Below are 16,167 nucleotides of genomic sequence, written 5' to 3' on the forward strand. Positions count from 1 at the left end.
TTTCAAAATTTGTACATTGTTTACTTTAAGCAACAGTCCAGGATTGTGAAGTACAACACACATTTTAAGGATGAGACTTTCATTTCATGGTCAAGCACCAGCATCATGCACACAGCTTCAAGTTATCTAAGAAGAGCACTGGCCCCTGGGGTCTGTTCATGATGAAGACCCACTTCCGTGTGGTCACCCCCTTGCTTGCTTCACCACTTGGAATCGTCAGTTCCGCGTGCACGCCGAAGCCCTCCTCTGCAGGAGAGCAGCAGGCTTTTTGCTCATCAGCCAGGCAAGTTAGTATCTGGCTTATTTCTTAAGGTTCAAAAATAAAAGGCAGCTTTTTGCTTTGCAGGCAGCAAGGCAGGAGGCGCAGGCCTCTGTATTGTTCCACATGGCACAGGGAGATGCTTTTAGCAAAGGGCACTGACAAGTTAGGGCAACACCAAGGAGGTTCGGCATCAAGACAACCTTGTGTTGGGGCCTGAAGGAATGGTGCCTGTGGACTGTTTACTGGTCTGTCCAATCAAGGCTTGGTAAACCCAAGTAAAGCTGACAAGAAAAGGGTTTTAAAAACCTCAGTACAAAAGATCCTCTAACACATCTGGAACCAAATTATTTGTTCTTAAAAACACGGTACTAAGTGTCACAAAGCTTTCCCTCCAATCTACTACTAGAAAACACTCATGCCATGGCCTACAGACCCAGAGGAATCAGGACAGATAAAGAGAACCTGTTCTTCAAAAAGGAAAAAAAAAAAAAAAAAAAGACAGCAGTACATAAAGTGCTTCTTTTTTAATGAAACAAATCAAAAGATGTACAGTCAGGCTCAAGTTGTGCAGTTCACAAGCATGAAGAAAACAAATAAAACAACAGAGTTCAGGACAGTCGGAGCTAACCCAGGACGAGGCTGGACTTGCCACCAGGGGGGTTTCTTCGGGACGGCACTGGGGCAGGTGCCACCGGGCTGGGCACAGGGGCAGCAGGCACGGGCTTCTCCTCACTCTGCCCCAGGCTAGCCTGCAAGTCTGTGTCCATGTTTTCTAGGAAAACAAGGAAATTAAGGCGAGTAACTATTTCAAGTTAAGATGAAGAGTCTCAGATTTTTTTTAAAGATGGTTGCTTAATTGCTTTATATTATTTTATCACGATATAGTATATTTGATATAATATAGTACTATATTTGCTCTACTGATACAAAAAATTGAAACCAACCCAACCATTCTAAAGCTGTAATGCATATACACTGGAATGTGTGCCCAGGGCTACTATCTTCAGTATGAACAGACACTACACATTCTCCTCCCAAGAGGCTGTGCCAAGCTCTATCCCACCACTGCAGTCTGTCTCCTTACATTTATGCACATCCACCATTTGATGACCACCTCACTTTAAAATTTGCCAAACTGATGGGTGAAAAAATGTTATTTCATTCCTGTTTTATGATACATTTCCATGATTACTAGGTAAGGCTGATCTTTTTTTTAACCACACAGATAGCCAATTGTACTGTGGAAATTAATAAAAGAACCTTAACTAAATTGGAGTCGGAAGGCCTGTAGGGGGAGCTCTCACGCCCTATCACAAATCCGCAATTACACCAAACAGGAAGAGGGATGCTTACATCTCTAACGGGAAGTAAAACTACTTTACTATTGAAGTAAGATTTCTCTCCCAGCTCAGCAACAGCCCAGCCAATGAGGAACGCTGCAGCTCAGCCAATGAGAAGCCACTGCCACCCTGAACTTCCCCGCAATGGCCTTTCCTTTAGAACAGCCCTTCTCTACTCTCCCTTTTTCTCTTGAAGCAGCTCCTCTCCTTTGTTTGCTGGATCTGCCTAAGGTTTGCCACAGCATGCACAATGCACCTGAGTTGCAATTCTTCTGGCTATTCCTGCATACACTCATCTTGGAGATAAAATAACAGGCAAATGTGCTTTTTAAGTTGACAGTACCAACATCATTTATTAAAAAGAGTCTACTGGGGCCAGCCCGGTGGCATAGTGGTTAAGTGCACGAGCTCCGCTGGGGCGGGCCAGAGTTAGTAGGTTCGGATCCCGGGAGCGCACCGATGCACCCCTTGTCAAGCCATGCTGTGGCGGGGTCCCACATAAAGTAGAGGAAGATGGGCACAGATGTTAGCTCAGGGCTGGTCTTCCTCACAAAAAAAAAAAAAAAAAAAATCAAGAGTGACTGCAAAAGACTGTAATTTCTGTGAAAGGAAATTTCTACGAAGAGTTTAATAGTTTAAGGAATGTTAGACCACACACACACACAAAAAGGCACCTTGTATAGAAACTAAGTACTAATTCATAAGACTTGGGAGAAAACTACCTTAAGGTTAAAGACATTTATTTCCTCCCCTACTTTAGGAGTTCCAAAACCCTGGAAGTAGTGAAGCAGAAATGTTGGTTATGACATAAACTATGTAAAAACTTCATCTGGACTCATATTGGACACCAATGAAAAGTGCTAATTTCAAAGAATGTACTTTCTTTAAGTTCTTCAAAGACTAAATGTTAAAAATTCACGTACCTAAAACCACTTGTACAAGTTTGATTTAGCCGACTAAAACCAAGAAGTCCAAGAGGGAAGAGATCTTAGATCAGAAACACAACAAAATCTCAGAAATATATGCTACTGCTGCTTTTAACATTTTATTTCATGAATTTTTAGAACATTCTATAGAAGTAACCTATAATACACATAATGTTCTATACTATTCAACTACAAGTAAAAGTCTAGTATGATGCTTTCCAAAATGACAGCTCTCATGACTATGAACTAAAGCTTGGAAAGGGTCACCCCTTAGTTTCCTGTTGCTCCACTCTTGTTATACAAGAAACAGGATCAAATGCCTCAGCATTAAGTACCTGAGTCCTCTGATAAGTGTCCCTTAAATAACCTAGGAAAATATTTCCAATTTACTGAAAATACACACAAAACCCAAAAACCCATATTTTAAAACAATCCAAGATAGATGAATACAGACTATGAACTCAGCCTGAGCCAGTGTATCAATTCAAGGTGTTTCATTTCTGCTGCTAGGACCTGGCCCCACTGCTGTACAGGATCTAACGGAATTCTCCACTGTCTGGCTGGATCAAGCAGATAATGACCACTTCTAAAGGACACAGTATCTTGCAGCTCTACCATGGTAGTTTATTTCCATAAAATAATTTTTAGATAAATCAAGCTCATTCCCACCAATCTTATATTTGTCTTTCATTATTAATGGGACTGTTTTGTCTTTAACAACTAGATAACAATATACCAAAGAAGAAGGAAAAAAAGCACATATGGAGACTAAACAAGAGCAGTTCTTAATTTAAATGCCTGTTTGTCCAGTCAGAAATACTCTGGCCAGAGAAGACAGAGCTTGGTTTGTTACTCTATCTCATTAGTCCATATAAGTACAGGAATTGAGAGTAAGGTTTAGAAACTTCTGTACGACTTGACAGAGAAAGCTTTTGTCGTTGAGTCTAATAATTAAAAAATGGAGCTTTTTTAGACAAAAACACTTCTACCATAATGTACATCTTATATACTCCTGACTTATCTTTCTTCTTTGGCACATCAGTAAGGTAAGTGAACACACACCTAGGTCAGAATAGGAAAAATTATTCATTATAAGGATCAAAGAATTAGAACCGCAAGAAAATGTAGCAGACCATCTAACTTGCCTAAAGGCAGGGAAAGATTTCTGCCTAAACTTCCCTGGACCTTCTCCCTCTTTCTTAAAGATCTCCAAAGTCCTCCCTGTAGCCATTGCTGTGTTTATCCAAAAGATGAAGGCAATTTTCTTTATATCAAACAAAACCTGTTTTATTTAAACTGAGAGGGTAGCTTTTAAGTAAACCTGGCAACAGAGCTGGGGTTGACCTCTACTCTACGAGATGCATCTTGAATTATTATGGCCCTTGTCATTTTATGACAAATGAACTAAAAGCAGCAGTCAGGAACACAGAAAAATCATGTGGCAAAATTGATGACCATTAAAAAAAAAAAAAAAGGAAGCTCTTATACTATACAATTCAATGTGCTATTTACCTGAACAATCTATAACCAACTGAGCTGGGGGGGTTACTAATTATTAGCAGGACAAATGACACACGTTCATCAGGGCCCTCATATGCTTCTCCAGGCTCCCCAAATTTCTAATTATACCCATTAGCCAAAATTTGTGGATAAGATTAGCCCATAAAGAAACACTGTTTGAGAGGACAGAAGAGGAATGCGGTTCTTAAACATTTCTGTTTCACTGGAAGACCGCATCACAAAATGTGATGGTAGGAAGAGGCCATGAAGCACTTCTTCCTTCTGGACCAGAGGGCCCTCTGACTGCTGCTTTTCACTGAGTCAACTTTAATCTGATTACTACTGCCTGACACTCGTTAACCTTTCATTATACTCATCAGCACTTCTCTGGCACTTGTTAAAGAAGTGCCAATAAATACTTCAAAGATTTAAAATAATTAAATAAATGATTATAGCTCATTTCCACATATAATTGGTAATATGGATGCTAACTGAAAATTTACATCTACCCCCTAAATCATCATTTACAAGATCACAGGGCTACCAATGTCTTGCTGAATAAGCACCTCCATATAAAATCAAATAAGCTATTTGTAAATTAAATGCTGTGGGCTGAGCTTTAAATGCCAGAACCTTTTACTAAAAAAACTCTCATTAAGTGTAACAAATACCAACCTGATTAATGTACATATATTTGTAAAGGATTCTCCGGTAATTTCTCCTTTCTTGTACATTTCTAGCATTGCTCTCACTGCTGGCCAATACCAATGTGGCCACGTTTGCTAATTTTCCAGTTTCGTTTTTCTTTATCTCTCTACCCAGAGAATGCAGGCACTCAGGGCAAAGCTGGGTTTCACTCCCCAATAGATCGAAATTCCAATCTATTCTAAAACCATTTACAGAACCAGAAATTTTGGTACTTCTTCAGAAGTACTCACCATGAATGTCACCTTCTCCCTGAAAAAGAAAAAAATTAACAAATTGCTTTAGATTTTAATTTTGCAACAGACAAATAAAGCAGTCACAGTTCAGAGAGGCTATCTATTTGAAACCAAATGTGAAGTTTTATTTTGATGCAGTCAAGTACAGGTCAGGTTGTATTACAATAAGCAACTTTATTCAACCTGGGACAATGCTATACAAAAATACTGCTCACAAACTGCCCCAGTGCCAGTAACACACCCAAAACACCAAAAAAACCTTAACATTTATGCTGATGGCCTAATATCAATTAGCATTTCAGAGGATCTTTTATGCAAATAGGAAACTGGTAAATTTATCCTTCCATTCTTGCTCTCCTTTCTCCTTATCTAGCTGTTGAAGGTCTTCTATCAATTCCAAAGCCCCTTCTACAGGTCTCCCTACATTCAGACGGCCGATGCCTCCATGTGCTCTGAGGTCCCTACTGAAGAAGACACCCTACCACGCTTTCCAGACACACACCAGGGGGCTTGGGGACCGCACTCATCTGTATATAACTGATGGTAATGCCCATGTGCTGCAGTCTCCTGGAGTTCAGCTCAAAACAACCAGGCAACATTTGCCAACAACTAAAACAGTCCTTGAACTCAGAAATGCTACTATATATGAGATATATAGGTAGTGAGTGTGATCCAAAAGTTCCAAAATCAATACTGAAGGCTACAGTCTAATCCTCATGGTAGAAGAGATATCTGAACAGACCAAGAACACATTAACTAACTTATCTGACTTTACTCACTTTATTTATCAATCTTCCATCACCAGTATGGCTCAGTCCCTTTCCTAATTACGTCTATGTAAAACTCAAGTGGCAGAACTAAAGCTCTTAGTACAATAGGGGGAATTTAATTTCTAAACTCTATTAACCTCAAAGCCTTTTCCCCCATGTTGTCATTGTCACACTGACCTTCAGATCTAAGAAGTCTCCAGAGTTTGCTTCAGAAGAATTCCTTCTCTGCAGTCCAGATGACTCAGAATCTTCTCTGCCACCAGTAGATTTGGCACCTGAATCAAAATATACTTTCTTGAAGAATACAATAGAAAGACCTAAAGCAAATGCTTTTTTAGTAAGTGATATATTTTTTTTTTTGTGAGGGAGATCAGCCCTGAGCTAACATCCATGCTAATCCTCCTCTTTTTGCTGAGGAAGACCAGCTCTAAGCTAACATCTATTGCCAATCCTCCTCCTTTTTTTCTTCTCCAAAGCCCCAGCAGATAGTTGTATGTCATAGTTGCACATCCTTCTAGTTGCTGTATATAAGACGTGGCCTCAGCATGGCCAGAGAAGCAGTGCGTTGGTGCGCGCCCGGGATCCGAACCCGGGCCGCCAGCAGCGGAGCGCGCGCACTTAACAGCTAAGCCACCAGGCCAGCCCTAGTAAGTGATATTATGTATCAGTCTCATGTAATAAAATGAGGAAACAGTGTTAGGGAGGTTAAGCAGTGGCTTAAAAATTCTACAGAAGGACTAATAACACAATCTCACGTCAGGCCTTATTCTGATCCAGCACAGAGACTCTCAGTACTTCTCATTTCTTCGTCCCAGTCTTTCCTCCAATGACAAGCTTTAACTGTTGTTTATCTTATTATGATTAAGCTAGATTTTGCTGATCAGCACAAAACCAGCTATGGTTGTTCATGCTGGGTCCATCCCTTTCTTTGACCAGTGATCACAGATAAAAGCCATACCTGCTGACTTGGCCCACGAAGGGGGATTTTCCTCAGGTGTCCCAAAGATGCTAGAGGCCATTTTGTTCCTCCTCACTGGTTGTTCTGTTGGTTCATCAAAGCCTAATGAAAAATTGGATCCACCACCTGGAGGTCGCAAAACCCTAGGAATAACAGCAAAACATCAATTTCGGATCATCCCAAAACATTTCTTGGCATAAAGATCGTCCATCACACAAGGCACCTGAAAGTTATCACAACAGCCTGGTTGGCGTCCCCTTTTAGGAAATGGCAAAAGACCTCATGCATCTTGGGCTTAGCTAGATATATTTGCAAAGAGGTTTAGAAGCACATCTTGTTATTTATTCAAAAAGCATTTCCAGGGGCCAGCCCTGTGGCGTAGCGGTTAAGTGCGTGTGCTCTGCTGCTGGCGGCCCAGGTTCGGATCCTTGGCGCGCACCGATGCACCGTTTGTCAGGCCATGCTGTGGCGGCGTCCCATATAAACTGGAGGAAGATGGGCACAGATGTTAGCCCAGGGCCAGTCTTCCTCAGCAAGAAGAGGAGGATTGGCATGGATGTTAGCTCAGGGCTGATCTTCCTCACACACACACAAAGAAAAGCATTTCCATTTTTATTTTCAACAAAATAAAAAATGGAAGAATATACATATAGAAGTTAACTTGACCAATTTAGAAGCCCAAGGAAAGCTGATAATAAAGAGTCTCTCCTATCTGAAAATCACCAACAAGCCCTGTTTATATACTCTACCTCACTAGTCTCGCTAATAACTGAGTGACTAGCCACAAGGAGAAAGTCAATATGAGAAATTAAGTGTAAGATTCCGTGGCATATTCTATACCCTTGTTCCTCTGGACACCATCTATAGGTTTTTGTTCAACAGGAAATACAGTCCTTTCACATTTCCAAATCTTCCTGCCACAGATTGACCAATTTGTCCCCTTCCTGGAAAAACTCAACATAATTTGTCCTGTCACCACTCAAAACATAGAAAATGGAGTTGGGGGGCCGGCCCGGTGGCAGAAGCGGTTAAGTGCATGTGCTCTGATGCAGCGGCCCGGGGTTCGCCAGTTCAGATCACGGGCGCACACCAACGCACTGCTTGGCAAGCCATGCTGTGGCGGCGTCCCATATAAAGTGGAGGAAGATGGGCACGGATGTTAGCCTAGGGCCAGTCTTCCTCAGCAAAAAAAAAAAAAAAAAAAAAAAAGGAGGATTGGCAGATGTTAGCACAGGGCTGATCTCCTCACAAAAAAAAAAAAAAAAGAAAATGGAGATGGTTTTATGGGAAGATTTTCTAATTGCTGAATCAATTTTTTTTTTTTTGTGAGGAAGATCAGCCCTGAGCTAACATCCGTGCTAATCCTCCTCTTTTTGCTGAGAAAGACCAGCTCTGAGCTAACATCTATTGCCAATCCTCCTCCTTTTTTTTTCCCCCAAAGCCCCAGTAGATAGTTGTATGTCATAGCTGCACATCCTTCTAGTTGCTGTATGTGGGACGCGGCCTCAGCATGGCCGGAGAAGCGGTGCGTCAGTGCACGCCCGGGATCCAAACCCGGGCCACCAGCAGCGGAGCGCGCGCACTTAACCGCTAAGCCACGGGGCCGGCCCGTAAATCTACTTATTTTTAAATATGTTTTATCACTTACTGAGAGAATCTGTTAACAACTTCTACTATAACAAGAGGTTTGTCAATTTCTACTCAGAATTCTTTCAAAATAGAGAGTTCTCTCTAAGAGTGCCACTCGAGTATTTTAGGTCAGTGGGGAAAATTGCATTGGGTTAACTAGCTAGTCATTTTGATTAAACAAACACAATATATATCCCTAACACATTTTATTTACCAAAATAAGTTCCAGCTAGGACAAATATTTCAATTTAAAGACTAAAACAAAAATACTGGAAGAAAATATGTACGAATGTGGTCCTAGTCTTGAAAAAAAGGGCTTTCTAAGCACAAGATGAAAGCCAGAAACCATGAAAAGATGGATAGATTAAACTTGGCAAAAACACACATAATATTTGACAAAGGGTAATATCACTAGTATATGGAATGCTCTTAAAAATGATTAAAAGAATCACAAGAGAAAATGGACATAAGGTACTAACAGGCAATTAAAAAAATATGGATAGTCTCTAAACATTAAAAATTCAACCTCACGAGCAAATAAATGAAATTTAAAACAAAAGGATATATTTTTTATTAGACTGGTAAAGATGAAAAAAAAAAGCCAATTCTCAGCAGTAATTGAACAGTGAGAGTACAAATTTGTACAAACTTTCTAAAGGATATCTTGATAATATGTATTTGCATTTTATCTGAACCGGCATTTCTACTTCCAGGAAGTATCCTACATAAAGCAGACATATGTACAAGGATACTCCTATAAAGATGTTCATCTGTAAAAAAAAAATTGGAAATACCTTAGTTATCCATTGGTAAATACCCTAGTTATCCATCATCAAATTACATCCAAACAAGAGAAAGCTCTATACAGTAGGGTGAGATACCCCAAACATAGTGAATGAAAAAAGTTGGAAAACAAATATAAGCCCAATTACATGTTATATGAAATGATGTGTATGGAGATACCCACTTATCTAGCTGTGTGACCCTGGATAAGCTGCTTAACCTCTCTATGCTTTGGTTTTCTCTTCAATGGTAATAGCAGCTGCCTTATAAAACTTATATAAGGATATCATATATACTGTGCTTAGAACAGTACCTGGAACATGGCAGTCATGCATAATAGCTATTATTATAATCATAATTAGACATAAATGTCTGAAAGTATGTACACCACGTTATCCAGGGTTCACTCACAGGATTTCAGGTGAATTTCAATGTCTTTTTTCACTCCATATTTTTCTGTATTGTGATTCATCTAAAATTCTTTTGTGTTGGGCTGGCCCCGTGGCTTAGCGGTTAAGTGCGCGCGCTCTGCTACTGGTGGCCCGGGTTCGGATCCTGGGCACACACCAACACACTGCTTCTCCGGCCATGCTGAGGCCGCGTCCCACATACAGCAACTAGAAGGATGTGCAGCTATGACATACAACCATCTACTGGGGCTTTGGGGGAAAATAAATAAATAAATAAAATTCTTGTGTGTGTGTGTGTGAGAGGAAGATCAGCCCTGAGCTAACATCCATGCCCATCTTTCTCTACTTTATATGGAACACCGCCACAGCATGGCTCCACAGGTGGTGCACCTGTGCACACCCGAGATCCAAACCCGAGAACCCCTGGCCACCTAAGCGGAGTGAGCGAACCCAACCGCTACACCGCTGGGCCGGCCCCCATCTAAAATTCTTCTAAAGACTGCTTCTGGGTTCCAGAATTCCCTGATAACTTCTCTTTTGACAATATTACTTTTCCCACTGGCCATTACATGTGATCATTTGTGGGCACTCGTGTCCTCTTGAATCTCTACAGAAATCCGGCTCCTCTGCTCCCTTGGGTGCAGGCTAATATCCTGGCCTCAGCTCCCTAACACTGCCCCTTCCTGCATGAGGGGTGATCCCCTGCCCTGCGTCCTTTTCTGCCGGGCTCCTTTGTCCTGTGTCTTGTCCCTGCTAACCACAAGCCTGCGGATACAAGGCTTGGTTAAGCCTAGTTAGAACTGAAGGAAACCTGACCAACTTTGGCAACTATCAATATGGCCTCCTTTCAACCATATCTACTTCTTACATCTTCTTCACCAGTCCAGTCAGGCCACTTTCTTCACTGTTCCAGGAACAGTTCTGGTTTATCTCCACCTTGGGGTATTTACTCCCATATTTCCTCCTGCCTAGAGCACTCTCCATCCTCTCCTCAGTGACTCTTCAAAATCCAACCCATCTCTTAAACTTCTACCTCCTCCGTGAAGCAGACTAGTAGAGCCCTCCATGATCTCAAAGAATAACAGGTAGAAGCTGAAAGGAAAGGATGTTAGACATCCTCTCCTGGTCATCAACTCTCTCTGTAAAGGGCCAGATAGTAAGTATTTTTGGCTTGTGAGTCATACGGTATTTCACAACTATTCAACTTCCATCAGGTAGCACACAGGCAGCCACAGACAACATGAAAATGAATGTGTGTGGCTGTATTCCAATAAAACGTTATTTATGGATATCGAAATTTGATTTTCATGTCATTTTCATAAGTGATGAAATATTCTTCTTCTTGTTTTCAACCAGTTATAAATGTAAAAATCATTTCTAGCCTTACAAAATCAGGCGCCAGCTAGGTTTGGCCCTTGGGTGGTAGTTTGCTGGGCTCTGCTCTATCTAGTTTAACGAACAGCCTCATTTTTAAGAGAACAAAGTCAGGCCCTGAAAAGCTCTAAATAAATTGCCCAACATTAGTTAAGTGACACAGATGGGGCCAAAACCCAAATCCTCAGTCCCTGGCAGGCACATAACAAGTGCTTAATAGGGGAGCTGCACAATGCCATTTTTCTCTTTAAACTACAAACCTATATAGTTGGTGCTTTGATTAGTTTTCTTGTTTTCTAATCTTAGACTGTCTTATATTTCTCATGTACGTCCTCTAGTGTCCTCCCCTGAATCTAATATTCGTGTCTGCCCATAGTAAAATTCAGTACTCAATTTACGCTAAATAAAAATTTCATTATTTTCCCTCTGGGGAGGAAGACCCCATTGTGTTCTTTTATAGCATGTAAAACATTCAGAACCCTACTTTTTTAAAAAAAGTCTCAGATATTAAATATCCACTTAGATTAAATTCATTATATGAATTAAGATAAATGTGTTCAGGCATACATTTTATAAAGACGATAATTTTATGTTTGCTTAATTAAATTGTTTAAGTCATAATTAAAACTGTGTTATAAATTCTTTTTTTTTTTTTTTTGTGAGGAAGATCAGCCCTGAGCTAACATCCATGCTAATCCTCCTCTTTTTGCTGAGGAAGACCGGCTCTGAGCTAACATCTATTGCCAATCCTCCTCCTTTTTTCCCCCCCCAAAGCCCCAGTAGATAGCATATGTCATAGCTGCACATCCTTCTAGTTGCTGTATGTGGGACACGGCCTCAGCATGGCCGGAGAAGTGGTGCGTCGGTGCGCGCCCGGGATCCGAACCCGGGCCGCCAGTAGTGGAGCTCGGGCACTTAACCGCTAAGCCACGGGGCCGGCCCTGTTATAAATTCTTAATAGGCTTTCTCTCATGTTAAAGTTTGAAGCGACTAGGTTTTTATCATTTGTACTCTAGATCAAAAGACATGTGAAATATTATAATCAAAATTAACTTGCTTCATTGTCATCCCCTTCAGTCCCTAGAAATTAAAATGATTTTCCTTACCATCATAATTAAATTCTCATAAATTATTTTAGCCTGATGAAAATTTTCAGAACTCTAATGGGCTAGGAAATATTTTTTGGCCTTAAAAAAAAGAAAAAAAGACACTACTACCCAAAAGACCAGCTTAAAAAGAAAGTCAAAGGGAAGGGGGGCGTGGGCGAAAGGGGTAAAGGGGCACAAATGTATGGTGACAGATGAAAAATAGACTATTGGTGGTGAACATGAAGCAGACTATACCGAAACTGAAATATAATAATTTACACCTGAAATTCACACAGTGTTAAGCCAATATGACCTCAATAAAATAATTTAAAAAAAAAATAAAAGAAAGAAAGTCATAGCTTTCTCTGACCAGCCCAACTTTTCAAAGGCCCGTGTTCCTCCTGTGACAGCAGGTACTACCTACTCCAATGACGTCAGCGTTGTGCAGCCCATTTGTGACAGCGAGACATCCCCAAACAAAGGATTTGGATCATAAGACAGAAATTATTTCAATTTTATTTAAGATCCTACTATTCTTTCTGAACTATACACATAGCAACTAAATCAGGATTATATACTTGAGACTTAACAAAAATGTGTCCATGTGCTGCGGATAGCGATTTTTTAAAAACTACTTTTTCTTTTTTCTGTCTTTAAATACCAGAGTTCCCATATGATCTTTGCAGATCACTCCTTACAGACTAAATTTACAACATGTTTATGGAGCCAGGAGGATGTGAGTGGAGAAAAGAAGTTTAGGAGAATTAGGTGAGATTATAGAAGGAAAGGCAGGAAGTAAATGAAAGGACAATGCTTCAGGCCTGAGATCACAATATTGGAGGGAAACTGATGACAAAGGTGAATGAAAACATTTATTTTGCAGAACCAAAAATCATTTATGTCTCACATTTCAAATATACACATCAAAAAACTAGTGTGAGGATTCATTTGACCTGGTTACTAAAATTCTTTATGAAGCACTAAACTGCACTTAACAAAGGACAAAACCTCAGATTTTTAACATAATGTGTAAAATTTCACATTCCAATCACTACAGTCTAACTGGCAGAAAGTTGACCTCATGGCACAAAATGAAAAACCAAGGTTCAATCTGTTCCAGTGTCCTCTGAAAAAAATGATCTCATTGGAAGGATACCAACGGAAGAGGGAGTGACCAGTATTTTTGTAGGTCTATACTATCCAAATTCCCCCATCCTCCAGTAACCACTAATTTAGTTATGTAAATCTTTCCCATTCTTTTCTACATCGTGAAAGAGAAAGCAATGCGTTGAAAAGGAATGTGATTTCCAGCTCCCTCCTAAGACTCACTGCTGAGGCCTGCTTTTTGTCCCCAAGTTCTCCAACCCCTGTGAGACACTGCTATTTCGAGGCTGTCTTCTTAGCCCCACAAAATGGCTCCCTTTGTGCACTTGTCCAGGATCCCAAGGCTGGCCATACATGACTGCAGGTCGTGATCAATGAAGAACAGATGCCCAGAAAAAGTGGAATCTAAGCTTCTTCCAAGCCTTGAACAGGATCCCAGAGACGCCTATTGCTCATCTTAAAGAACAGGGTGCAATTAGCCGAGACAATGTGGACATCTTCCACAGGATCCAAACCCTTCCACCAGGTTAGGCAAGGGCTTGGAAAAGGGTCCCAGTCCAAACATCGTGCCCAATGTCCCCTTTCCCAAATGTAGTGGCATGAGCAGCCAGAAAGGTCTTAGCCTCTCAGGTGGAGATTGTACGGAAGAGACAATGGATGTCTCCGGCCCCGCCCAAGAACAGGAAACCTCCTCCAGCACGGGAGCCGGGGCCAGGGATGAACTCATTTGACAAACGTCAAATGGGGAAGCGAAAGAGGAGGGATGCAAAGACCGAGGTCCGAAGGTTTGAGCGCAAAAAACCCACTCGGACTGGCTCGCTCCCCCTCCCATTCGGAGGTGGGAGCGGGAGGGGAAGGAGCAGGGGTCTTTCCTTTGTTAGCAGAGAGGAGGCACTTCGCAGAGTGCTGACCGATGAGTCCTGGATGGGGGTGGGAGTCGCGATGACCAGCCCCGCCCGACCACAAATGCTACCTGCTGGGCGGGCCCCAATGGGTAGGAGTCCGCCGGACCCGATCGCTGCGGCTGCAGGATCTGACTGCCGCGCCGAGCGCGGGGCCGCCACCTGCCCCGGGCCAGAAGCAAGAGCGCGTGGCTTGGGGTGGGACAATGGGGCCGGACCGAGACTCCCGTGGGCTGCCCGGGCACCCGGGGGCCAGGACCACCGCCCTGGGGCCAAACCGGCCGCAGCGCAAAGGGGAGAAAGCTAACCCTTTCGGCAGGTCCCAACTAACAAGAAGCCGCCGCGCCGCGAGGACTAGCGGTCCCGGACCTCCCAGCCCCTCGCTCCGGGGGAGGAATGAATGGGAGAGGAGTGGGAATCGGGCGGGGCCGGGGTGCCAGGCTCGCCCGGAGACACAAAGGCGGCGCAGACGGCCGAACCCCGCCGCCCGGTGGGGCGCGAGCGCGACGTCCCGGGCACGTTATCGCCAACGACCAGCCTCCAGACCCACGCGGCCACGCCGGGCAGCGACCCTCCCGCCCCCAAGGCCCGCGCGGCACGGGCGCCACCCCGCCGCCTCACCGGGAGCTATTCCTGCTGTTGGGGTCGACACCCTTGAAGGTAGTAGTGGTGGTCATGGCGCCGAGGAGCGAGGTAGGCTGGCGCAGGACCAGAGCACTGAAGGGTTCGGGTCCGAGGGGCGCAGAGCAGCTCCCCAAGCCACCAGCGGCGACCGATGCAGGAGCCTCCGCCACCGCCTGGAACGCCTGCCGCCGCCTTTATACGTTTCACAAACCCCACCCCCGCCCCACCTGCATTGGCCGATTCAAATAGCTCTCTTCATCCCTATTGGTTCCCTGGAGTGTCAAGTATCGTGTGGCGTAATGACCGGCTGTGGCTGCAGCTGCTCAGCCTAAACCCGCCCCCTTCCTGGTCAGGGAAGGTCTAGAGGAGTTCCCCCTCCCCCACCCTAAAAACTCAGAGATGATTGGACAAAGGACGAACCTGCCCCGCGCTGGGTACAAGTTGTGCTCGCTGTCACTTAAAAAAGTTACCTGACAGGACGGAAACCTCGCTCACGGCAAGCTGGTACCCACAAACCGAAGGCAGATTTGTCGTTACCATTCACTTATTTGCCTTACTCATGGTGGGACAGTAAGGGCCTGCTCCTTAAGGGATGAAAATTACTGCTACAAATTGACACTTATGTATTGAATACCTACTGTGTCCCGTTTGGAAATCTGACAGTCCCAAAGCAGCAGCACTATGAGTCAGCAACAGAAAGGTCGCCAAGACGATCCCTTTTAAAACGACTGGAAATTCTTTACATTTTAACGTTACTATTTAGCTGTAATGGGTGGTGCAGGCACTAGACCAAAATTACAGACGTTCCCATTTGACGGCCTGTTCTAAGGCTGGTTAATGCCTGGCGGCAGGGAATGGCCACATCCCTTGCTACCAAAACTACTGGAGCAGCCCAGGCCTCAGCAGCTGTTTATAACCCTTAAGTCATGCCTCTTCCACCTGTCCGGGTAAATCTATCCCTGCAACAAATGCGGACACACTTGGAGGGCTCAGGAATGACTGTGTACAAGATCATCATAGGAAAAAGTCTTGGGCAAACAAGACTGGAGGCCCTCCCCTGTCATGCATGTTTCCTCAAGGCAGATCTTTTTTTCACCATTTCCATAAAAATCGAATTCCCTTGCTCTTTGTGTGGCTTCCTCCTTCCAGGCAGTTAGAAGTTTGTATTCTTGATTAACCACTCTCCTGGGCTTTCATGAAAAGCCAGACATAAGTTCTTCTCTTCTAGAAGGCATGGATCATGTCTTTATGTGCTTGGCACAAAAGTATGAAACACACCACTTGTTTGGATTAAAGTCTTCCCATTCTTAGGGCCAGACCAGTGGGGCAGGCAGTTAAGTGCACACGCTCCATTGCGGCAGCCCGGGGTTCGCCGGTTTGGATCCTGGGCACGCACCGACGCACCACTGGGAAGGCCATGCTGTGGTGGCATCCCATATAAAGTGGAGGAAGATGGCCATGGATGTTAGCCCAGGGCCGATCTTCCTCACACACACACAAAAATATTATACTATTAAAAAATAAATAAAAATAAGGGCCGGCCCCGTGGCTTAGCG

The 16,167-nt window shown here is 43.3% G+C and overlaps 1 protein-coding gene across 4 annotated transcripts in view; it reads right to left on the bottom strand.

Moving 5' to 3' along the window:
* The window catches only part of JPT1 (Jupiter microtubule associated homolog 1), a 22,873-nt gene continuing 6,706 nt past the window's right edge, over window positions 1-16,167 (bottom strand). The window contains exons 1-5 of one of the 4 annotated variants that reach the window (XM_058561576.1): window positions 14,609-14,776; window positions 6,698-6,840; window positions 5,917-6,014; window positions 4,967-4,985; window positions 772-1,034 (exon numbers count right to left, since the gene is read on the bottom strand). In XM_058561576.1, the coding sequence (XP_058417559.1) occupies window positions 886-1,034; window positions 4,967-4,985; window positions 5,917-6,014; window positions 6,698-6,840; window positions 14,609-14,664 (465 nt within the window). In that variant the 5' untranslated portion in view covers window positions 14,665-14,776 and the 3' untranslated portion in view covers window positions 772-885. The other 3 variants (XM_058561578.1, XM_058561580.1, XM_058561579.1) reach the window with 3 other exon arrangements.

This window comes from Diceros bicornis, chromosome 18, assembly GCF_020826845.1.
Source record: "Diceros bicornis minor isolate mBicDic1 chromosome 18, mDicBic1.mat.cur, whole genome shotgun sequence".
NCBI classification, from domain to species: domain Eukaryota; kingdom Metazoa; phylum Chordata; class Mammalia; order Perissodactyla; family Rhinocerotidae; genus Diceros; species Diceros bicornis.